This window comes from Carassius gibelio, chromosome B16 (assembly GCF_023724105.1).
Source record: "Carassius gibelio isolate Cgi1373 ecotype wild population from Czech Republic chromosome B16, carGib1.2-hapl.c, whole genome shotgun sequence".
NCBI classification, from domain to species: domain Eukaryota; kingdom Metazoa; phylum Chordata; class Actinopteri; order Cypriniformes; family Cyprinidae; genus Carassius; species Carassius gibelio.
Window position 1 is genome coordinate 10,324,418 of NC_068411.1, and position 24,582 is coordinate 10,348,999.

General features: G+C 44.3%; 1 protein-coding gene across 2 annotated transcripts in view; it reads right to left on the reverse strand.

The window, feature by feature from the left end:
• The window catches only part of cdkal1 (CDK5 regulatory subunit associated protein 1-like 1), a 186,017-nt gene that overhangs the window by 88,335 nt on the left and 73,100 nt on the right, over positions 1–24,582 (reverse strand). For both annotated transcript variants that reach the window (XM_052579496.1, XM_052579497.1), the window contains exon 8: positions 18,254–18,357. In XM_052579496.1, coding sequence (XP_052435456.1) covers positions 18,254–18,357 — 104 coding nt within the window. The remainder of the gene's footprint in view (positions 1–18,253; positions 18,358–24,582) is intronic.

A 24,582-nucleotide genomic window follows, 5' to 3' on the forward strand; every position in this document is an offset into this window, starting at 1 on the left:
TAATTGTTTAATTCTTATATAAGTCATTATCTTGTTGTTGATCCACTGGTTCCCCTGAAGCAGCAGATGTATCTCCGCCAGCAGGAGGCGCTTCAGAACAGCAGAAACACAGCGGTTTCCCTGGCAACAGCGGAACACTGAGCAGCAGTCTGACTCTCAAACATGCAGCGCTCCTATTCACTCAAGTCACAGCCTTCTGAAGATTAATCAACAGATTCATCTACACAGCAATTCTTGTCTCTCCGTCCCCAAATTTATTTGAACCATTTAAGACCTTGCAATTAAACTGAAGAGAGGGGGAAACCCTAAGAACAAAACCCCCTAAGAATCCACAGTTCAGCACAAACATTTCAGTCATGTATTTGGCAAAAGGTTTTCTTTACTATGCAGTTTTCCATTCAAATTTGAGGAACGTACATTTGTGGTGTCCCTGTTTTTAGTGCGGATTTTCGATTTAATTATAAATATGGATTTCCAAACAATCCTTACTTTTCAAATGTTTTAAAATTGATCATCTGAGTCTAATATTACCCAGCAGGCCGCAGTAAAAGACACTGCCCATTCCAGCACTACAGTAACACATGCTGCAGATAAGCACAGGAAACACCTGCAGTGATGTGAGAGAAAACCACCAAATGACCAGAGATCACTTCTACCGCAGTCTGAAGGTCTTTGTTAAAAAAGATGTTAAAGGAGTCCTATTATGCTTTTTCTTTTTTTTTCTTTTAGTCAGTGTGTAGTCCAAAGGGAGATATTTCATTTAACAAAAAAACAATCCCTTTTCAAGAACTACAACAAACCGCTCGTTTGGACTACAGCATTGTATTCCAGGTTTCGTGATGTCATAAAGCATCCCATTCGATTATAATTAAAATAATTCCCACCTATAGAGATTGGAATGGTTGGGGGGTGACGAAGGGCAAGGTCATGGTGCATCAGACAAGACAGCAACGAAAAAGAAGTGCTGCTGAGAGTCAAGATTTCTCTAGTTATTACACATGCACCTGAATATCAATGTATGCATGTTACAATTACAATTTCTCTTTACAATAAATTGCTAACAGTGCAATACTGGATACTGATGTCTTCAGAAAACGATGTCATTTTCATTTCATCTTGCCTGTAATGTCTGATAAAGCAGCATTTGTGAGCAGAGTGCTACTTTGTGTACAGCGTTACCGTGGAAACCTCTATTTCTGCCACTCCAACAGCGCCTCCTGCTGGCAGAGAATGAGTTTGCATATATGTGTCACTACTGGACTGTGGTATAAATAAACTCAACTGTATAACAGTTTCACTGCAATTCATGTTATATTGTTATATAGTTAAAAATCAAACATAATACAGTGACACTATTTTAAGGTCTCTTATTTAGTTGATTATTAGCATGCATATTACTAGAATATTAACCATTTATTAGTTCTAATTAATCACATATTCACATACACACATATTAATGCCTTGTTCTACATTCCTAATCCTACCAAGACCCAAACTTAACTACCTTACTAACTATTAATATAATAAGCAGCAAATTAGGGATTTATTCAGGGAAAAGTCATAGTTAATAGTGAATAAGTGTTGTCTATTCTAAAGTGTTACCCATAATACATATGCACTTATCTGTACATAGGAAATGCAGTCATTTTTAAGTGGTTGTTGACATCCTATCTAAAACGTGATTGAAAAAAATAAAAATAAACAATAAAAATAAAAATTAATAAATAAAACACCAACAGTAACATTACCAGTCTAATATATCTTGCAATATCCGTATCAGTCATCTTGCTCAATATTGTCAGGCTCTGAATCCGGCTCAAATTGATATGGCAATATTGATGTCATCCTTTCCTTAACCTGGAGCCGATGGAAATCACTGCTTTGTTTAACAGCATTTCAGCTGTCCGCCAATCACAACGCACTGGGACAGATAAGCAATCACAGACATTTAGTTTTCTGGAAGGCGGGCCTTCATCAAACCCAGAAATAATGGAGCTGTTTGTGGCAGGCTGGGGAGAAAGGTATTGTAATAATGTAAATTCTGTGAAATATAAGGTGTTCCAAACCACCAAGCATGAGAACATGTTCTAGTACACCCTCCAAACTGTACAAACTCAAGACTTTGTAAAAGAGCAGAAGAGGACCCTTTTAAGAGTAAGACCTCGAGTGAAGCGACTCGACAGGACTCAGAAATAATGCCCAGGATCACATTACTCAAGCTGTTCCTGGGAACGTCTCTGTCAAACTCACTGACACCACAGGCTCCAGCACACAAACACAACATCCATAATTATTCAGGCTTCTGGCCGGGATGCTCGGGCTACGTCTGACCTTCTGAGGGACGCTCATCCCCTCTGGCCCGATTAGTCTCTCGCTCACACACAGGGAAAGGAAGACTTTCAGGAATAATGTCAACAGCACCAGCAGAGAGAAGCTCAGAACCAAGGAAAAAGAGAAAGAGCCAGAGGTCTGAAGGGAATCTGCGTGATTATCCAGAGAAAAGCCCTGTGCTTAAGGACAAGCCATTCTCTTTAGATACTGGAAAAATGCATCTTTGCTGCAGAGATGATTTTGGTCTGTCACTTTCTACAAGCAAAGTAATCACAGCACTTTCAGAATCTTACTGTGTCTGTTCGTTATCTTTAATGAGATCTTTAATGATTTCAGGGGCTCCAGGCAACCACATTAGCATTATTTATTAAGTTCAACCATTCCTTCATCCTGGTCTTAATTCTTTAATCCAGGGATTCCCAGCCTCTTCTGTTCACCTTCAGCTCAAAGATGTACCTGAAGTCTCCCTGCAACTCAACAACACATTCAGATGTGCATAGCTCCATGATGCTGATCACGGTATTCAGGTACACTAAATATTTCGATCTGCTCTATCTATCATCTTAATTCATGAGATCAGGTCCTGAGGCAGGAGCTGAGATGATGTGGATGATGGCTCTTCCTTCATTAGTAGGTCTGACCATGTTTGAGACCGAGCGTTTGGCTATGAGAGGAGACTACACATCCAAATCAGCTCTGATTAGATCATGTGTTGATGTTTAATATCAGCTGTCAAAGAGCTGGTCCGCCTCCACACGAGCCGCCCATCTAATGAGAGATAACAGAGGCGTCTGACTTCACTTCTGCAGTTTAATATTGTTATTATCTGTAGTGTTGACTCTGAGAGGGTTCATTCGATTACTTCATCCGCTAGACACTCGCACTTTATGGCATTTGTATTACGCACTTTGACCTCATGTGTTTGGCTCTATTTGCTCTCTTTCTAGGCCTCTTCTCAGGGAGTTTCTAGGGGTGTGCCGGTTTCAGAAATGGTGATGACAGTTATGACGTGAGTCAGATGTGACGGTTCATAACATAACCGTCGGGGGTGGGGGGGGGGTCTGATCGGTAAAGGGGCACCCGCCCGCCATCCGCTGATTGTTTGGGGTCTATGGCGATGCAATGCTTTGCTGATGCGAGCCGCAAAAAAAAGCCATTGCCATTTGCCCATTAGCTCCGCCCACTCCCGGAGAAACTGGTATGTCTTCTGCTTGTTCGAAAATGAATATGAATATTTCTAAATTTAATCCATTATTTTGACAGGAGAAGACAACAAAGAATAGTTTACATATAGCGTGTTGTTTAAGCGTGGTAAGACTCTCGCTCTCTCTCTCTCTTTGCATGTGTGAGAAACAGCGCTATCAGTAAAGTGACGGTGAGTCATGCGCCTTCACAAAGAGTTTACAGAGTGTCAAATACAGGTGCGCTGTGCGTCCATTGAGATGAACTGAAAAGTTCAGATCGCTTGAAGGAGAGAGAACTCTGAAGCTCAGATGCTGAAATTAATGCAAGCGTCATGCGCTTCAGTCTATGTAGTAAACAAACCTGCACGTCTCTGCCATTCATTAATTCACACAGAGACGCGCAGAACACGGATTTATATTTTAAACAACTTTTGCGGCTTAACATTTACAGATAGCTACTGGTCCATATGGAGATTTGATTTGATTATTTTATGCTAACTTTGGCAAATTCCATGACTGTCCATATTAAAATGCAAGTTTCATTTTCATGACTGGATTTCGAGAATCCGTCCTCGTTTTTTGCTTCATGGAAATCATACAGCAAATTTCAAAGCCGCACCCGCCCGCCATCCGCTGCTTGTTTTGCGGTCTATGGCGATGCAATGCTTTGCTGATGCGAGCCGCAAAAAAAAAGCCATTGTCTGTTCTAGAAAGGATGCAGCAAAGATATTTAATGCTAAAGTATGAGGCATAGGCCTACGATGAATTTCATTTACGATGAGATGTGCTCTAGGTCACAGTGCAGTGCAAGCGGCGCGCTGGTGCTTTCATGTCACGGTTATCATTGTCTGCTTTACTTGCTTTTTATTTATTAAAATACATGCAATTGGTTGATGAAACATTTATTAAAATTAAGATAAAATTTGTACAAAACGAAATTCGTTTTTAAGAAAGGTTTTCTACAAAGCAAAATTTTATGAAGTGGTAAATATCATGTCTGACGATTTACAAAACTTCATTAAGTGGTAAAAACCATGTCTCCCGATATAATGCGCATCTTATGATCTTATCTAAAAGATGAAAATAATTTTTGATAAAAAATGTTTGTAAAAAATATTTTAATGACACGGTTTTGGCGGTTATAGAGTTCTAATGACGGTGTTCAACTATAACCGTCGGTCTCACGGTTATATACTAACCGTCACACCCCTAGGAGTTTCTCGCCTCTTTTTGTCTTTTAGGTGAGCTCTTGATATCGTCGTCATCATGGTTTTTACTCTCATCTCTGCAGACAGCCCTCAGGATTTATCACAAATTCTAAACTGTGTGTCCAGCCATCAAAACACCAGGGAGCTCTTCGAAATGTGAAATATGTCGCTCTGCTAAATTATTGATCGGGGCACACACACATGACCTCCACACACACACACACACACACACACACTTGAGTTGTTTTCTCCTCAGTGTACTCGCTAATAGGTTTAAATGGAAGGTGTTGGAGCATGAAGACGGCAGACAGGTCTGTGAAACCTCGCTGGACGGAGATTGTCTGGAGGTGGTCTCCTCGTGGCTCTGATGCCGCAGTAAAAGCCCGTCTGCAGGACCCCCACAGCTTCAATCAGCCCCGCGTCTGAGCCACTCTCCACCCGTCAATACCTCCGAATCTACGGCTGACTCGATCCCTCGTTCCACGTCTCTACAGATCCTGTTAGCCATAAATACTGCATGATGGGAAAGGGCTGTTTAAACAGGATGAATAGCCAGTGAAATTAAAGTTGGCAAAAGGATTAACGGTGGAACGGGGTCCCTGACGAAAGTCGTGAGCGCAGTGGGCTTTCTGATCCGTGCCGGGAACCCCTCGCTCAGCGGGATATTAACATCAGAAGATCACTAACACTGAGTCAGGAGCACTGTGATGGACAGACGATCTCTCCAGGTAAGACTACACCTGACTCCACTGTCAGTGAGCACTACTGTCCATGGCAAGGGTTATTACCATCTTGCTGATCTCAAACAGCAGCCAGGACACAAGTTTCACCAAACGTGTGCATGCACCTGTGTGACCGCACAAGACCACGGATAACTGGCTTCATCTGGACTCCAGCAAAAGCCTTCAGCAGCACGTAATGCATCTTTGGGTTCTGCTGACCGGGGCTTTTAGCACAGTGACCAGAACAGAAGCCTGCGTACATGAACAGTAAGACCCTTTCCAAGAGAATGACGAGGTGTCGCAGTGGTTTCAGGCCACATTAGGGACAGCAGACACAGAGGTCCAGCGCTCGAGCACTGCCTCGTCTCTCAATCCAGCGAGAGGCGACCCAGTCAAGCAAACATCTTTCTCCAGACATGAAGTGACATTTACCACAGCTGGAGAGAAGATGAAATGTCAGAGAGCTCCTGTTCTCAAACACTGCTGTCGGGAACCCAAGCTGCTTTAGCTGGGTCTAATGCCCCTCATCATCAGCCGGAGCCTCTCGGATCCCCTCACAAAAGGTGCACAGAGCTAAACAAACATGTAAAGCCTGTCTGACAGGAACATTTCAGTCTATGAGTGCTGTAGCCTCGGTCATGACCACTGAACACAGAGTAAAGAGAGTTTACATGGTATGAATTTACTTTTGTACTGTTTAACTCAGTGGATTACCTTAAAATGTCTGACTCAAAAATAAAAGTCAACCTAATGAGGGGCATCTGATGTCACTTCAGGCGCTCCTGATCTCTGCAGGGTAACAATGGGACTTCTGCTTTAAATGATGCTTTCTCTTTATCTACTTGTGTGTGTGGATGAGAATGGATGTCGTCCAGTCATTGCTGTGGACAGAATCATCCGTCAGGTCAAGGGTCAACACACAAATGTCCATGTCAGATAAATTAACAGAAAGCTACTCATGTTTAGTCCCAGTAATAGTCATGTGGTTTACATCCTGCACAGAGATCAGAGGAAAAGAAGTGAAATCTAATGCACATGGTTATCAAGCAGAGACATTTGTGTGTTACAAACCTTGTGAGGAAGAGATGCAGTCACGGCATCAGGACTGATATTTGTCTCTTAAGAGCATTGATTTGTTTCCACTTAATGCCTTCAAACCCAAACACGGATTCACTGGCATTTCCATCAGACAGTGACCCGTGCTTTTGTGCGACTGCATTTACCAAGCGTCAGATGGAGTAAACCGCACTGTGCTTTTGTTTGAGCCAAGGCCAGGTCCTGCTCGCCTCACTCTGAGAATTTTAAAAACATTTTTCCTTTTCATTCAGAAGACTTGTGTCTTTGAGGTGTTTTTTCATCACAGGTTGTGTGTTTGACGCCTGCAGCGGGGCTCTGTGAAAGACTACAGGCTGTTTGTAGGGACGAGGCCAGAAAAACAGCTCTGGGACAAAAGATGCTCACCCAATGAATGGAAAGATTAATTTACCTTCACACTACACAAATATCCCACTTCCTCTTCTGCTACAGCCCTGTTTTTATAATGGCAAACCCCCAGAGGACAGAGCTAAACACAGACAGGTCTAAGGAATGAGCAGTGCTGTCCTACAAGCCACACACTCTCTCTTTATATAACCAACAGCATCATTATAAATAACATTGCTTTCCTGTTTAATGTATGTACTACCGAATATGATATAAAGAATTAGAGCCATCAGGTGAACATCAGACTGGACAAAATGTCTAGTGTGGGACAAGTCATGATCATTATATGCATACGTATTCTAAAAGAGTTTGAAGTCTGCACATATATGCTGCATGCATGTACAGCTCGGCGATAGACATCAACACAAAGCTCTCAGGTTGATTTCACAGAGTCTGTAAGATTTCTGAAAAACTTCTTAATGTCAATTATGAGAAGCATCTTCAATTAAAAGTGGTTTTAATGAAGTCTGATGTCTCTCTGATATCCAGCACTATTCACTACAGGTGAATCTCAAATTAGAATGTCATGGAAAAGAGAATTTATTTCAGTAATTCAACTCAAATTGTGAAACTCATGTATTAGATTAATTCAATGCACACAGACTTTAGTTAAAGTCTTTGGTTCTTTTAATTGTTATGATTTTGGCTCACATTTAACAAAAGCCCATTAATTCACTGTCTCAACAAATTAGACATTCCAATCAGCTAATCAACTCAAAACACCTGCAAAGGTTTCCTGAGCCTTTAAATGGTCTCTCTGGCCCCGTCCACACGGAGACGGAGTTTACCCCAATCCGATCTTTTTTTCCTCATCTCAAGAAATATCCACGTCTACACGAAAACCGGATAATGATGTAGTATACATGCCAGACCAGTATGTGCCGCAGTAATTCTGCCACAGAGATACACTAAAAACAGAGAAGAAGACTTGGACTATGCTCATAAACCTTGCGCGTGGTACACAAATGAACATGGAACAATACATTTATTAATCTGTAGAAGGGAGTCACTTGCGCTTCAGCCTTATTGGTGCTCACGGAACAGGACCCAATATTCAAAAGAGGAAAACCAAGGTCTAGCTCGGACCAAGGAAACGGAACCGAAGCACACAACGTTTTGACGTTCAAAACGTTGTGTGCTCCGGTTTTGTTTCCTTGGTTTTCCTTTTTTTATTTATTAATCTGTGTTAATGTTAGTTAATAAAAAGACAATCGTTCAGTGTTTGTTCATGTTTTTGTTGCTGTTACGTGACGTAGAGCTGTCTGACTAGGGGGGAGACGTGGGCTGATGACGTCATCGTTTCAGAAATTATACGGATTAGCCATCCTGACGAAAACGCAAAGACGGCGTTTTCAAATTTATCCACTCTGGGACCCGGTTTCAAAAAAATAGCGGTTTCACCTTACGAAAACGCCGGAACCGTGTGGACGAAACGCCTTTCTGATAAAAAATTTGTGCGTATTCACAGAAACGCGTCTCCGTGTGGACGGGGCCTTAGTTTGGTTCACTAGGCTACACAATCATGGGGAAGACTGCTGATCTGACAGTTGTCTAGAAGACAATCATTGACACCCTTCACAGGGAGGGTAAGACACAAACATTCATTGCCAAAGAAGCCACTGTTCACAGAGTGCTGTATCCAAGCATGTTAACAGAAAGTTGACTGGAAGGAAAAAGTGTGGAAGAAAAAGATGCACAACCAATAGAGAAAACCGCAGCCTAATGAGGATTGTCAAGCAAAATGAATTCAAGAATTTGAGTGAACTTCACAAGGAATGGACGGAGGCTGGGGTCAAGACATCAAGAGCACCACACACAGACGAGTCAAGAGATTTACTGAACCATAGACAACATCAGAGGAGTCTCACCTGGGCTGAGGAGAAGAAGAACTGGACTGTTAAGAAGTCACTGCACCTGTTTACCAAGAAATTTTGGAACACTTCATGCTTCCTTCTGCTGACCAGCTTTTTGAAGATGCTGATTTCATTTTCCAGCAGGATTTGGCACCTGCCCACACTGCCAAAAGCACCAAAAGTTGGTTAAATGACCATGGTGTTGGTCACCAGACCTGAACCCCAGAGAGAATCTATGAAGTATTAGTATTAAGAGGAAATGAGAAACAAGAGACCAAACAATGCAGATGAGTTGAAGGTGCCAAAATTGACAATTTTCAATCAATCAAATCAATAAATTTTTGTGGAATGGGAACAAGAAAGCCTGGATTTATTGGTAATTGTGGATGGGTGAAACACGTATGCATGTCCAGTGATGTGAGGGAGGCTCTCACAGGCGTATAGAGAATCCTGAAGGCCTCAGATCATGAATCCAGAGACACGCAGAGAGCCGTGAACATCAGCTTTGGGACAAACACACGGCTGTCACACATCTGTGTCTCTCACAGACAGACAGAGCTGTTGTTTGCTGAAGGACTCGGGGTGGTTTTCTGATGAAGCGAAACACATCAGGTCTTCAGGGCTCCAGCAGAGTTCTCACACAGCCATGAGGAGACGGCTGTGTTTCTGGACCCAGTGCTAACACCGCTGGTCGAGGGCTTCCTGATCACTCACACCTGAGTGTGTTTATGAGCTGCTCAGGGGTTAGTGTACTAGATCGAGTGTGAAAGGTGACCCTGGTTTGAGGGGCCTATGATTCTCCTTCTAAATGATTGTGTGTGTGATCCGTCTGTAACTCTAGATCAGGGGTAACCAGCCATGCAAAGTTTAGCTCCAATCCTATTCAAACACACCTGCCTTTAATTTTTAAGTGATCCTGAAGACCTTATTTAGTTGCTTCAGAGGTGTTTGATTAGGATTGGAGCTGAACTTTGCAGGACAGTCGATCGCCAGGAGCAGGGTTGGTTACCTCTGATCTTGATGAAACTGAGCAGTTTTTTGAGGCTTCTGAACACATCTGACCATGTCTCAGGACAGTCATGACTATCACAATCACATGAGCAGAAGAATTAATAAATAAAACCTTTAAAAACATCAACCCTAAATTTTAAATGTGGAATACTTCAAGGAGTATTATTGTTATTATTGCTATTCATTATTTAGTGCGGATCATCTATATGATCACATGCACAAATGGAGACATGAAAGAGAAGATCATGGACAAATGAAAGCGGTCATCTACTCTTCCTCATGTCACTCCTCACCTGTATGAGACTCTTTCTTCTCTGGGCATGAAAGGAGATGCTGAGCAGAAGGTCGCTTACAGACAACTGATGGCTGCGGTTTAAAGAAATACATAAAATAGCTATTCACCACAATTCTTTCCTTGTGGCACAAACTCAAACCCCAACACAGACTGTGTGTGTCCACTGAACTACACTGATGTGAGCGGCCACACGGAGTCTGATCACACTGTCATCCAGCGAGAGACTGATGCGCTCCTGTGTGTGTGTGTGTGTGTGTGTCTGAAGATCTAGTTCACACATCCATGAAGGGCGGCGCTAAATCACGTTAACATCATCCTCTCCAAATCAGCATGCAGCATTTTACACAGGCTTCTCAAAGTGAGAGAGAACACACACACACACACACACACACACAACCCCAATGTAAACAAACACTTGAGTAATCAAACACACGAGTGAACGGGATTCCCTCTAATGACGCACACATCCTGCACACGCTTCTCACATACAAACACTCACACAGTAACACAGACACAGATTTTTTCCATTTGTGTGTGTGTGTGTGTGTGTGTGTAACTGCTGAACAGCCACACTCATGTGCTGTATTAAATATGCATGATACTTAATAAACATTCTACATTACCATGTACTGCTTGCTATTATAAATAAAATTGCATTCCTGTTTAAGGTATGTACTACTGAATATGAAGTAAAGAATAAGAGCCAACCTCACAAACACAAGAGGAACAACAACAAAAAAAGTATGATATAAGAGAGAGCAGACGTGCAGATGAGCCGCAGAACTGAGAAATGAGGTGCAGATGAGAGTTTAGAGAGCAGAAGTGTGTAACACCAACCTCAACGGCCCTGAACTGATGGAGAGAGAGAGAGAGAGAGAGAGACAGAGACAGAGAGAGAGAGACAGAGACAGAGACAGAGAGACAGAGACAGAGACAGAGAGAGAGAGACAGAGACAGAGAGAGAGAGAGACAGAGACAGAGAGAGAGAGAGAGAGAGAGAGGGAGAGAGACACAGAGAGAGAGAGAGAGAGATGAAGCCGTCAGTGTGAGACACTGCTGACCCCTGCTGGAGAACACAGATGAATTACACTTATTAAACTGACTGGAGAGAAGTAATGACACTATTGCATTACTAAAGCAGGGTTTGTGTTTGTCTGCACCACAAATTCTGTTAATTCACTTTTTTGGAGAAGCTGCTCTGAAACCAGCTCTTTTGTATAAAGTGCTTTAGAAATGAAGGACCCTCTTGACTTGGCCCCTCACAAAGTGCAGCAGACCCTGAGGTCGCCTGTGCTGTTGACCTCTTGACCTCACGACACAACTAATCCTCATGCTGTGTTCTCACGCAGAAGCAGCTGAAATGTGAACGCACAGGGGCCAGGGGCCGGTCTGACACTTCAGACCCTGTGAGGCCCCGCGGTGATCAGGATCCCTCTCACAGATGAGCCCCTTACACACTGAGATTCCTGAAAATACACGGGTAATGTGTCCCAGCAATTGTTCGCGGGTCGCTAGATTTTGTTCACACTGCCAGTGATTACCTGGAATCTGTGTGTGCGTTCACACTCAACCTGTAACGACACGTGACATCAGGGCGTGACGTGTAATGTAGGAGTCGAAAACACTAGGCACGTTATACTTTCACTGAAGCTGGTGAACGATCTCAGTGTCAGCGCGGAGAGTGAGGAACTAACTGATCTCTGCTTCATTACAGTTTGCACATATTTCTTCATCATGAACATCTTTCGCGATCTTCCTTCAAAACACCTGGTAAAAGAGTCGTGTGATAACACACATCATCACTATGACACACTCTTTACTGCATTAGTTCTGGCTTTTGTTCACACAGCGCTCGTTCTTATTACATTTGTAGTAATGCTGATATTCAGGAAAGCAAGCACTTTTGATTACATGATGTCATTAACATTAAAGGGGTCATATAAAGTTGCTAAAAAGAACATTATTTTGTGTATTTGGTGCAATGAAATGTTTATGCGATTTAAGTTTAAAAAACACATTATTTTCCACATACTGTACACTATTGTTTCTCCTCTATTCCCCGCCTTTCTGAAACGCTTCGATTTTTGTAAAGCTCATCGTTCTGAAAAGTGAGGTGTGCTCTGATTGGCCAGCTATCCAGTGCATTGTGATTGGGTGAACACCTCAAGTGTGTGAAGGAAATGTTACGCCTCTCATCATATACTGTGATGTGTGTGTCCCAGTCAGAACACCAGCAAACACACACACACGTATACTCCTTCCGGTTTGTCACAAGTTTGGGAAAGTTTTTTTCGAGTATGGCTCTGTGTGACGTTAGATGGAGCTGAATTTCCTTATATGGGTCCTGAGGCACTTCTGCCGGAAGAGCGCACGCTCCCGTATAGCAGAGCACTGAGAGCACAACAGACTTCACTGATCAGAGCGAGAGCGTCGCCAAATGTCACAAAAGAAGTGTGTTTTTGGTTGCCAGGGCAAGACAACCCTGCACAGATTACCAAAAGAGAAACAGCATTAAGGGACCAGTGGATGGAGTTTATTTTTACAGAGCATCAACGGAGTTGTGCAAGTGTTTGTGTTTGTTCCCTGCATTTCGAAGATGCTTGTTTTACAAACAAAGCCCAGTTTGACGCCGGATTTGCACATCGTTTATTTCTTAAGGATGATGCAATCCCAACGAAAAAGGGTCACGATCATGTGTTGGAACCGCAGGCGGTGAGTAAAACTGCTTCAAATATCTCTGCCTCCTTGTTAGTGTGTCCGCCTCCCATGCCAGAGACCCGGGTTCGAGCCCCGCTCGGAGCGAGTCGTTGCTGCTGCTGCTCTCGTTCAGTTTCAGCCTCTGGATCTGATTCTGGATCATAAATAAACGACTGAATCTGACTGTTAGCCATGGTTTGTTTTGGATGATGGTTTTTTCCTCACGGTAATGTCACAGCTTCCAAACGCTCTCAACACAAAAGCCTACTGGCTCTCGTGATTCTTTAGCTCCGCCCACACGTCACGCCTCCAACTGCTCGTGTTTTTCTGGGAAAAATCGGTACAGACTATCTTTCTCTTATGAATATAATAAAACTAAAGACTTTTTGGAGTTATGAAGGATGCAGTACTACTCTATAGGTACTCAAGATTAACAGGAGATTGAGTGAAAACCAGCATTTCACCCCCCCCCCCCCCCCCCTTAACTTCTATAAAGTATCTCTCTTTGGGTTTGAGACTTTAGTCTTTGCAACTTTACAGATCTTATTTTTTGCGGCAAAAGCTTGTAACACTCCAAAAAGACAGAATAAATGTAAATCACATCATATGACACTGTGACAGGTGTCTGGATCCTGATCCAGTGCTGCCCTGTCCTCTCTCCACGGTCCAATGCAACAACAAGTAAAGTGTGTTATAGATCACTTTAGATAACAGCAGCAGCTAAACGACTGGCAGTGAAACCGAAGACCACCGGTTCAGTCAGATGAACGGTTCCCACAAGAGCTCTCGGCTCTCAATAGATGGGGAGAACGAGTGATTGAGGGGAGGCCAGGAGGATCAGGTGTGTTTGGAGAGGAGCAGGTGACTCTCGAGGGCCACCTGGCACAGATTACCACATCACCCACAATCAGCCCATTCAACACCACCACAGCGGGAGGAACAGCCCTCTCTGACTGTTCTGCTGACACATGCTCCTGGATCTGTGGCTTCAGCACACACTGACTGCAGCCAGGTCACCAGAAGACTGGGAGCACGCTCACACAGCGCGAGAGAGAACACAGAACAGAGCTAAAACTGAAGAAAATCAACACACTAACACACAGAGACACTGGGAGAGAAAGTCAAGCACCTGAAGACGCGTGCACATCATCTCAGAATCAGGACCAAGAATGCTTACACGCATCAAAAACCTGTCTTGGTTAAAGAAACTTCCAGCGTACAGATAAGGCACATATAATGAACATTAAACATGTATTATAAGAAAACGAGAGCTTTATGGCCAGGTATGTTTACACACATGTGGAATATGATTTGATGACAGAAGCTCCACAGCGCAGAATGACAGAGACAGGACAAGACACAGAAAATAAAAAGAACGACAATAGAATAAGTGAATGGGGAACAACAATACACAAAACACAAAAAGATGGTATTAGAAGTGTGTACAAGTATATTATGTACAAATATAAATAGCAGGGGTGGAACGATACCTGTGGCTTACAACGAATACAGGCAATTCACCCCCAATCCAGAAGGGGGCGCTCACAGCAACACAACGCTGTTTGATAACAGACCGCCAGCAGAAGAACTTGAAAAAGCCCACTAGACAGTGACCATGTGACTCTGAACACGTCTCTCTCAGACTGACGATGGAGTTTACTGTAAAGCTGTTTGTGAAATGGAGCTTTGTGCGCGTGTATCCTTCTCATTCGGCACAAATCCAAATCTTCCATAATATCTCCATATCTGCGATGTTCTTAAATGCTAAACTATTATTTAGTGTGTACATTATAGGCTTTATGTTCCAATGGTGACGTATCGAACCGTGATGTGTACCATTACACCCCTAATAAATAGTGTTCTGTGCTACGTCAATGGTCAAGTGTTCATGAGACGGACTGCCTGAGGTGATTCTGCTGACTCACGGATAAACACAAACACAGCTCTAGAGGAGCAGGGAGGGTTTCAGCAGTCCAGACCATCTTTATCTACTCTTCTGAGGACAGCTTTGGTAGCGGAGAAACTTGAGTTATTGACATGACTGAACCATCAGGACAGAGACGTGGACCTCCTTCACACACTCACAAGAACACACTGGGATCTCCTTCACACAACACCACTCAGGAGCTCGATCCGTTCAGCAGCGGTGATAAAGACCCTCCAAACCTCCTGAGACTGGGACAGAACCTAATGACCTCTAATGAACACATGTTCCTGTGCGTGCCACACAGAGACCAAGCTTCAGCTGTGATTGCTGTCGGAGCATGTTCTGAGCCACTGCATCGAACACCAGCGAGGGACAAACACCCCAGAGTACTGCTGACAGTGTGCACTACTCAGTGGTCACTGTGCGGGCAGGAGGCAGGCGTGTTCTTCCATGTTTTGTTCTTGCAGGGCAGAGGTCTATCACAACAGTCACGGGACAGCGCCCCCCCAATTCACATCAGGACACACATCACGATCCAAGACGATGCATTACAGTGTAACTGGATCACGGTGGCTCTTCAGGCCTGCTTCTGCTGGACACACACACACACACACACACACACACACACACACACACACACACACACACACACACACACACACACACACACACACACCAGCATCAGCACAGACTCTGGTCTGGTTCACAGCATCGTAGCAGAAGCTGAAGCATCTCCTGTGTGCGGCACACTGCTCCTCAAACTACCCATGTGTGTCTCACACTAAAGCTCAATATTACACCATGACAGTGAAAGTACTTCACATCAAAAATATTACACCTTCTCCAAAAGTGTCGCAAGTGTGCCAAAGTGAAAACAAATTGCCCTAAAATGACAGAAATAATGGATGAGCTGCTCTGCGGCCCACTATATTAGCTGTGTGTATGCGTGTGTGTGTGTGTGTGTGTGTGTGTGTGTGCTGATCTTAGAGAGGGTTAAACAATCTCAGGCTGAAGGTCACAGACAGAGCTACACTGGAGCTACATGAATGTGCCACCGTTAATGAAATCTGCTCTCAAATATTTACTGACCGACCCACAGAGAGTCCTCAGTTCACCTCTTCTGAAGAACTGATTTCCGCTCATCGGGTCTGATGCGGTCGACGAGTGGTTAAGAATCATGATGTAGATGTAGATCATGAAGCAGAAGCCAGAGAGAGAGAACACCACACATCAGCCTCTGTTCAAGAAGAATCAGAACGTAATGAATCATTCTGGTCCATCCAGCACTGGACACGGCTCTGTTTCTGAGATCCAGCATCAGTACAGATGTGTTTTATGTTGAGAAAATCACAGGAAGTATGTGTGTCTAATCTGATTTTCCATGAATTGAGAAGTGGTGCAGTTGTGAGAAGAGCAGTGTGTGACTGTGTTTCAGGAGTCGTTTGATTCAGACTAATATATTCTCACTGGAAGTCTAAGATGAGATCAGGAATCCTGTTCAGACTGAAGCTCACGTCCCTGATTCTACACAACCAACCTTCCCTCCCAAAAACTACCGTATATCTGCTGAACATAACTACTGATCTAGATCAAGGGCAGTCAAACCAAACCAATGCATCTCTTTATCTTCTCAAAGAGCTGATCAGATGATCTGACTGATGAATTCATGAAGATCTGCAGTGAACGAGGCTCTGAAGTCTCAGATGGACTCTGATTGCTGCTGATCTTAACACACAGCAGGCCAGTGTAATTAACCACGGTAATTAAAGACAAAAACGGCACTAAACCTTATGAATACGGCCACCGAATTAGAGGGAAACCCCTGTATGAATGTTTTTAATATCTCTATAGCATATCACATGAGAAAGAGTGCTTTCTTTTTCTTTTTTACAGAAAAACAAAAACACGGAAAACGTGATACTGATTTTACACAAGTTAATATTAAATGACTTCCATCTTAAGACACAGTATTGTCTGTCTGTGCTGCTGTGGCTCGTCTCAGAGCAACACATGATTCTGGACTGGATGAAATAAACCCGTCTCCTCAGACAGCGATATGAAACCTCAGTCGTGACGGTCAGAAGATCTCTGATCATCAGTGAAGATCATTCACTCACATCACTCAGACCTGCTGCTCTGAAACACCACTCACTCTGCTTTACTCATTCATCAGATCTGAATAAAGCCATAGAAATCTGCTCAGAGTTGAGTGCAAATGAAACACATCCTCAGTTTGGTGACACGGCTGAGCTTCAGTGTTCGGTGCTGGTCCAGGAGGAGATTCAGAAGAACAGCACAGTATGATGCACGGGAACAGACACATTATTGATATCATCATGAGTTCGTCTGGCTGTGGCAGGAGCTGCGGCGTCCTGTGAGTGAACATCCAGTCTAATGACACGACACGGTGTTTAATTCAGCAGTGACTAACATCTGCACACACTCTGTGTGATTCATCAGCTCCTGCTCACACACTTACTGAACACACACACACACACAGAGCACCTGCACAACAGGAGACTTGAAGAAGACTGTGAAGAGTTTAACATGCAAGAGAGCACACAACGCTTGCTGATCCCACGGCTCTGTCTCACACACACACACACACACACACACACACACACACACACACACACACACGGTCATCTGCTGCAGACTGTGGTTTCTGTCAGACACACAGTCCACATGAGGAAGTGTGTGGAGTAAAAGTGCTTCTGCTGGGAGAGTATGAGGAACAGAGAAACACACAGACCCACAGCAGAACACACACACACACACCTTCACTCACATTACTCCGCTCAGCCCAGACATGACTTACTGACACTCAGAGAGCACTCACTTCCTCTGGTCATGAGACCATGTCCTCTCGGTCCTCCTGATGAACACTGAAGAGCCACGAGACACGACTGACATCCAGCTGATCATCTACATCACCCACTAACTGACCATTACAACCGGATTCATTCATTTACTTCACAATAATAATAATAATAAATGAATGAATAAAGTAGAAGGAAGTGCGGTTATGGAAAGCAGTCATCATGATCATTAGAAACTAAATGCTGTATGAAGGCAGCGATGCCATGTTAGCCACTGATCTGTTCTGAGAGAAGTGTGACAGGAGACTGGAGACGAACACAAACACTGAGTCGCTCTAAACAAAGCTCCAGATTCACATGACCACGGGTCTGTTCTCACACACACACTGCCACCAGCTTCATCTCATGAGGACACTCGTCCAGATAACCAGTGCTCCGCAGTCATTCACCATGAGGCTTGGTGTATCACTACAGGAGGGTGCACATATAAAACAGCACGACACACTGATAACAGCTTCTGATTGGCTGAGAGGAGTCTGTGTAAAACAACAGAAGAGATTTTACACTGATCTCTGTCAGCTCATGATCTTCAGTGCTCGAGTATTAATACAACTAAACACGTACATGTCATGTGGCACTACAGTAAATGTTAGACAGACGTTCATATGCTCTGACTGCAGAACAGATGATATGGGTCATCAGAGGGGTCAGAGGTCAGACTCACCCTGGAAGGACTGTCGGGCTCTCTCCACCAGCTCCTCGATGGGGTAACTGGCCAGGTCTCCTCGGGCGTGTTTGGTTTTGCAGTACGTGCAAGCGTTCAGACAGCTGTGAGAGAGAGAGAGAGAGGGAGAGAGAGGATCATCATCATCAGGATATATATCAGGACACATACACACGTCTGAACACTGAGAGGATTGGCTCCAGATGAACCTCCTGTGCACGTCAGATTTCACTAACAAAACCAACATAAGCTAGGCTGTGCATAAAGAACTTACTTTAAGAAACATTAAGCTGCTTCTGATCTTTTGATTTCGCTCTGAAATAGGACCTGGATCTGGAGTCTCATTGCATCATTAGAAGTGTTAATTTTGTTAATGAAAACCATGACTTAAATTAGTAATTGACAAGCTTTTCTATTCCATGACAAAGACGAGACGACACTCACATCACTAAACACTAACTCTGACCATCAGTTTTCATGCTTGCGGTTGCCAGATTCTTAAATCCTCCATTCAGAGTCTCTCTCTTATAAACAGCCAGTATTTTACTTTATCTTTCTGATCTGAAAACATCCACAAACATGTAAGCAGTAGTTTCTCTCTACTGAGATCATCTTCTGATCTGAAAGTGTCATCCAGTCAGTGTGTGTTTATTCACATGGCTTTCTGTGCTGTTAGTGGAGCCTAAATCTTGCATCAGACCTGCTCACCGATGAACTAATGAATCCAAACATGATCCCAATTTTACTAGACTAGCATCCTTAGACTTTTACTCAGCTAAAACTAAAGAACAGGATAGGCGGTCTAAAAAAATCATTTGTGACCCCGGAGCACAACAGTGGTCTTAAGTCGCTGGGGTATACTTTTGGAATAGCTAGTTTGGGTCAAAATGATACATTTTTCTTTTATGCCAAACATCATTAGGATATTAAGTAAACATGAAGATACTTTGTAAATTTCCCACCTTAAGTATATATATTTAAACTATTTATAATTAATATATATATATATATATTTTATATGTATTGCTAAGAACTTCATTTGAACAACTTTAAAGATGATTTTTTTATATTTAGTTTTTTTGCTCCCTCAGATTCCAGGTTTTCAAATAGTTGTATCTTAGACAAATATTGTCCTCCTAACAAACCACACATGAATGGAGAGATGATTTATTCAGCTTTCAGATGATGCATACATCTGTTTCGAAACATTGACCCTTATGACTGCTTTTGTGCTCCAGGGTCACATTTAACAGGACTGAAAGGAATACTGAATTTGTTGATAATGAAAATGCATTGGGATCAGCATTCATAGACATTCTGAACTCTGTTGGGGTTAGACGACACGTGTCAGGACCTCAGTGATTCTTACTGTCGAAATCATACTCCAGATCTGGGATCCACTTTCCTGCAGAGTTTAGCTCTAACCCTAATCAAACACAACGGAGCATGCTAATCAATGTCTTCAGGATCATCAGAAGATCAGAGTTAGATGGGATTGATCAGGGCTGGAGATAAACTCTGCAGAGCATTGGCCCTCCAGGACAAGATTTGAGGAATCCTGCTCTAGATTTAACACTGTCAGATGGAAATGCTCACTGGGCCAGACAACAGCTAAACACAGAAAACAGCACCAATGGAAGTCAAAGCCCTACTTTAGCTTAAGTTTGTTGTTTTCTTTCACACATTTGGCTGAAAGGTAAAGAGTCTGTTATCTATGCATTTCTGAGCACTGATCAATAAGTGTCTGGCAGGACATTTAGCTGTTTGTTTGCTGATGGAGCTCCAGCGAGAGCTGAGCGGACAGGAGCTCAGAGCCGAGAGTCAGGAGCTCAGAGGAGAGAGTCAGGAGCGTCCAGGAGCTCAGAGGCGAGTCAGGAGCGTCCAGGAGCTCAGAGGCGAGAGTCAGGAGCGTCCAGGAGCTCAGAGCCGAGTCAGGAGCATCCAGCAACTCAGAGACAAGTCAGGAGCGTCCAGGAGCTCAGAAGCGAGTCAGGAGGGTCCAGGAGCTCAGAGGAGAGAGTCAGGAGCGTACAGGAGCTCAGAGGAGAGAGTCAGGAGCGTCCAGGAGCTCAGAGGAGAGAGTCAGGAGCGTCCAGGAGCTCAGAGGAGAGAGTCAGGAGCGTCCAGGAGCTCAGAGGAGAGAGTCAGGAGCGTCCAGGAGCTCAGAGGCGAGAGTCAGGAGCGTCCAGGAGCTCAGAGGAGAGAGTCAGGAGCGTCCAGGAGCTCAGAGGAGAGAGTCAGGAGCGTCCAGGAGCTCAGAGGACAGAGTCAGGAGCGTCCAGGAGCTCAGAGGAGAGAGTCAGGAGCGTCCAGGAGCTCAGAGGAGAGAGTCAGGAGCGTCCAGGAGCTCAGAGGACAGAGTCAGGAGCGTCCAGGAGCTCAGAGGAGAGAGTCAGGAGCGTCCAGGAGCTCAGAGGAGAGAGTCAGGAGCGTCCAGGAGCTCAGAGCCGAGAGTAAGGAGCGTCCAGGAGCTCAGAGCCGAGTCAGGAGCATCCAGCAGCTCAGAGACAAGTCAGGAGCGTCCAGGAGCTCAGAGCCGAGAGTCAGGAGCGTCTAGGAGCTCAGAGGAGAGAGTCAGGAGCGTCCAGGAGCTCAGAGCCGAGAGTCAGGAGCGTCTAGGAGCTCAGAGGAGAGAGTCAGGAGCGTCCAGGAGCTCAGAGGAGAGAGTCAGGAGCGTCCAGGAGCTCAGAGCCGAGAGTCAGGAGCGTCCAGGAGCTCAGAGGCGAGAGTCAGGAGCGTCCAGGAGCTCAGAGGAGAGAGTCAGGAGCGTCCAGGAGCTCAGAGGCGAGTCAGGAGCGTCCAGGAGCTCAGAGGAGAGAGTCAGGAGCGTCCAGGAGCTCAGAGGAGAGAGTCAGGAGCTCAGAGGCGAGTCAGGAGCGTCCAGGAGCTCAGAGGAGAGAGTCAGGAGCGTCCAGGAGCTCAGAGGAGAGAGTCAGGAGCGTCCAGGAGCTCAGAGCCGAGAGTCAGGAGTGTCCAGGAGCTCAGAGGAGAGAGTCAGGAGCTCAGAGGCGAGTCAGGAGCGTCCAGGAGCTCAGAGGAGAGAGTCAGGAGCGTCCAGGAGCTCAGAGGAGAGAGTCAGGAGCGTCCAGGAGCTCAGAGCCGAGAGTCAGGAGCGTCCAGGAGCTCAGAGGAGAGAGTCAGGAGCGTCCAGGAGCTCAGAGCCGAGTCAGGAGCATCCAGCAGCTCAGAGACAAGTCAGGAGCGTCCAGGAGCTCAGAGCCGAGAGTCAGGAGCGTCCAGGAGCTCAGAGGCGAGTCAGGAGCGTCCAGGAGCTCAGAGGAGAGAGTCAGGAGCGTCCAGGAGCTCAGAGGTGAGAGTCAGGAGCGTCCAGGAGCTCAGAGGAGAGAGTCAGGAGCGTCCAGGAGCTCAGAGGAGAGAGTCAGGAGCGTCCAGGAGCTCAGAGGCGAGTCAGGAGCGTCTAGGAGCTCAGAGGAGAGAGTCAGGAGCGTCCAGGAGCTCAGAGGTGAGAGTCAGGAGCGTCCAGGAGCTCAGAGGAGAGAGTCAGGAGCGTCCAGGAGCTCAGAGCCGAGAGTCAGGAGCGTCCAGGAGCTCAGAGCCGAGAGTCAGGAGCGTCCAGGAGCTCAGAGCCGAGAGTCAGGAGCGTCCAGGAGCTCAGAGCCGAGAGTCAGGAGCGTCCAGGAGCTTCTCCTCCCTGCAGCGCTGTGAGCTGAGGTAGAGCCAGGTCTGTGAGCCTCATTACAGCTCCTGAAGCTCAACAGAGTTTAACACAAACACACAACCACATCATGTGTAGACACTGATGAGCACGCTCACGTCTGCTCCAGTCTACCCTCATCACTGCTCATTTATTGATTTATGATTTATTGATCTCATCGTTTCCTGATTGATGATCTGGAATATAAATCGCACTCTCTACATTAGAAAAACAAAAACAGTGACATTCCTGATATTAATTCCAATAACTACCAATTATATTCATGTCTTTCTATTAAAACAACAAAAAAAACGTTGTTGTGTGGTACTGAGGTGTAATTCAGTAGAGATCATGTTTGAATCATTACAGTTTAACACTGAGGAGATCTGATGCAAATTTAGCAGCAAACGTCCACCCGAACAATCACAGAACACAGAGTGTGGCTGAGCGGCATTCTGGGTAATCCTGCTTTCACAGATCCAGGAGAATGTTGCGTCAGTAGTAATAGAGTGAGAGATAATGAACAGAGATGGCTGACAGTAAGTGCAGCGCTTGAAGGGTTTGAAGTGTATTTCAGTCATGTTACAGGATCCCAGGACCGGTCGGAGCTGCTCTTTCTCTGTGTTCATCACACCAGCACCAGACGCTTTCATCCACACGTCCATCTGAGCTGAGATTCATGCACACTTCAGCAGATCTACAGCATTCAGTGCATCATTGTGTATTAATGCAGGTGCTGCGTGATCTCATTATCGATAGATCCACAAGCGCAGGAACAAGATGCTTGCCATCACCAGGAGCTCTGGGTTTCTGCAGGTCTGGTAAAAGTATATTTCAAACAATTTTATGACCAAGCAAATAAATCTACCAAATAAATCTAATGGAATAAAGACTCAAGAAACAAGATACATTTACTGGAGATGCAAAATGACAAAGTTGTCTGCTACCATGAGAAAAATTATAATCAAGATCAAATATTTGTCAACAGGCTAAGAAAAATAAACTTCATTTAAATGGAAGCATATGTTTATTTTGCATTTCAAGTGCATATTTTGATTGAAATTATTAATTAAAGACTTTCTGCTCTGATTTAAAACCTTTTTAGGCCTTCGTTAATCTGAGAAATGGCAAATCAATTATTATTGATTATTACTACTACTACTAGTATGGTTCAGGTTTTTTTTTTTTTTTTTTTTTTTTTTTTTTAAAGCACTATTTTAGTTTTTGTTCACTATCAATTTTTAAAACTATCGGTTAATTATTCAGTATCCAGTGGTCCAAACTAGCTATCGGTATCAGCAAAATCCACTATCGGTCAACCACTAACTACAACTCTTTAGTGTACAAAAGTAAAACAAACAATATCCTTAACATCCACTGTTACAATGTATTATTACAACTATGAACTGCAAAATGAATGTACCAAAGGGTGGAGTTTAATTCACTCTGACATTAAACCTCCGGAGTTGACAAACACGGATACGTGTTTTGTGGCATCTTCTCCTGATAACCTCAAAAAGAACTTAGATTACACTTTTTTTTTTTTGATTGTACAGGTAAGAGCAATACATCAATCGAAACTGTAAAGGGTCTAGTTTTCTTTGAGTAAAGACATAAAACTTTGTGAACAACTTGGTCTGCGGTGATCATTTAGACACGCGTCATTAAAATGAACCGTAACTCAGTGAATACTCAACAAAGAGACATGAGAGATATATCTATAGAAAGCCTGAAATGTCTACTTTTAAAATAAAAAACTGCCAAAAACAGATATTCTGTAATTAGGTAATCCATATGAAAACAACGTGATGTCCGTTTTTCATGTCTCTCTTCATTATATCTAACGTGACCAAGTATGGTGACCCATACTCTAGAATTCGTACTCCGCATTTAACCCATCCAAAGTGCACACACAGAGAGCAGTGAACACACACACACACACACACAGCAGTGAACACACACACACACACACACTGTGAACACACACCTGGAGCAGTGGGCATCATTTATGCTGCGGAGCCTGGGGGTTCGATGCCTTGCTCAAGGGCACCTCAGTCGTGGTATTGCCGGCCAGAGATTCAGACCCACAATCCTAGGGTTAGGAGTCAAACTCTCTAACCAGCAGCTTCAAAATCCTCAGTACTCCTCTTACTGGACCTGTGTGCTGCTTTTGACACCGTTAATCACCAGATTCTCCTGTCCACCCTCAGAAAGATGGGCATCTTTGGAACTGCTCTCCTGTGGGTTAAGTCCTACCTCTCTGACAGATCCTTCAGTGTGTCTTGGAGGGGTGATGTTTCAAAGTCACAACACCTTGCTACTGGGGTTCCTCAAGGCTCAGTACTTGGACCACTTCTCTTCTCCATCTACATGACGTCATTAGGATCTGTCATTCAGAAGCATGGCTTCTCTTATCACTGCTACGCTGATGACACCCAACTCTACTTCTCATTCCAGCCTGATGACCCGACGGTAGCTGCTCGCATTTCAGCCTGTCTGAGTGACATTTCTATCTGGATGAATGACCATCACCTTCAGCTTAACCTTACGAAGACAGAACTCCTGGTGATTCCAGCTAACCCATTGTTTCATCACAACTTCTCTATACAGCTGGGCTTGTCAACCATAACTCCTTCGAGGACAGCCAGAAACCTAGGAGTTGTGATGGATCATC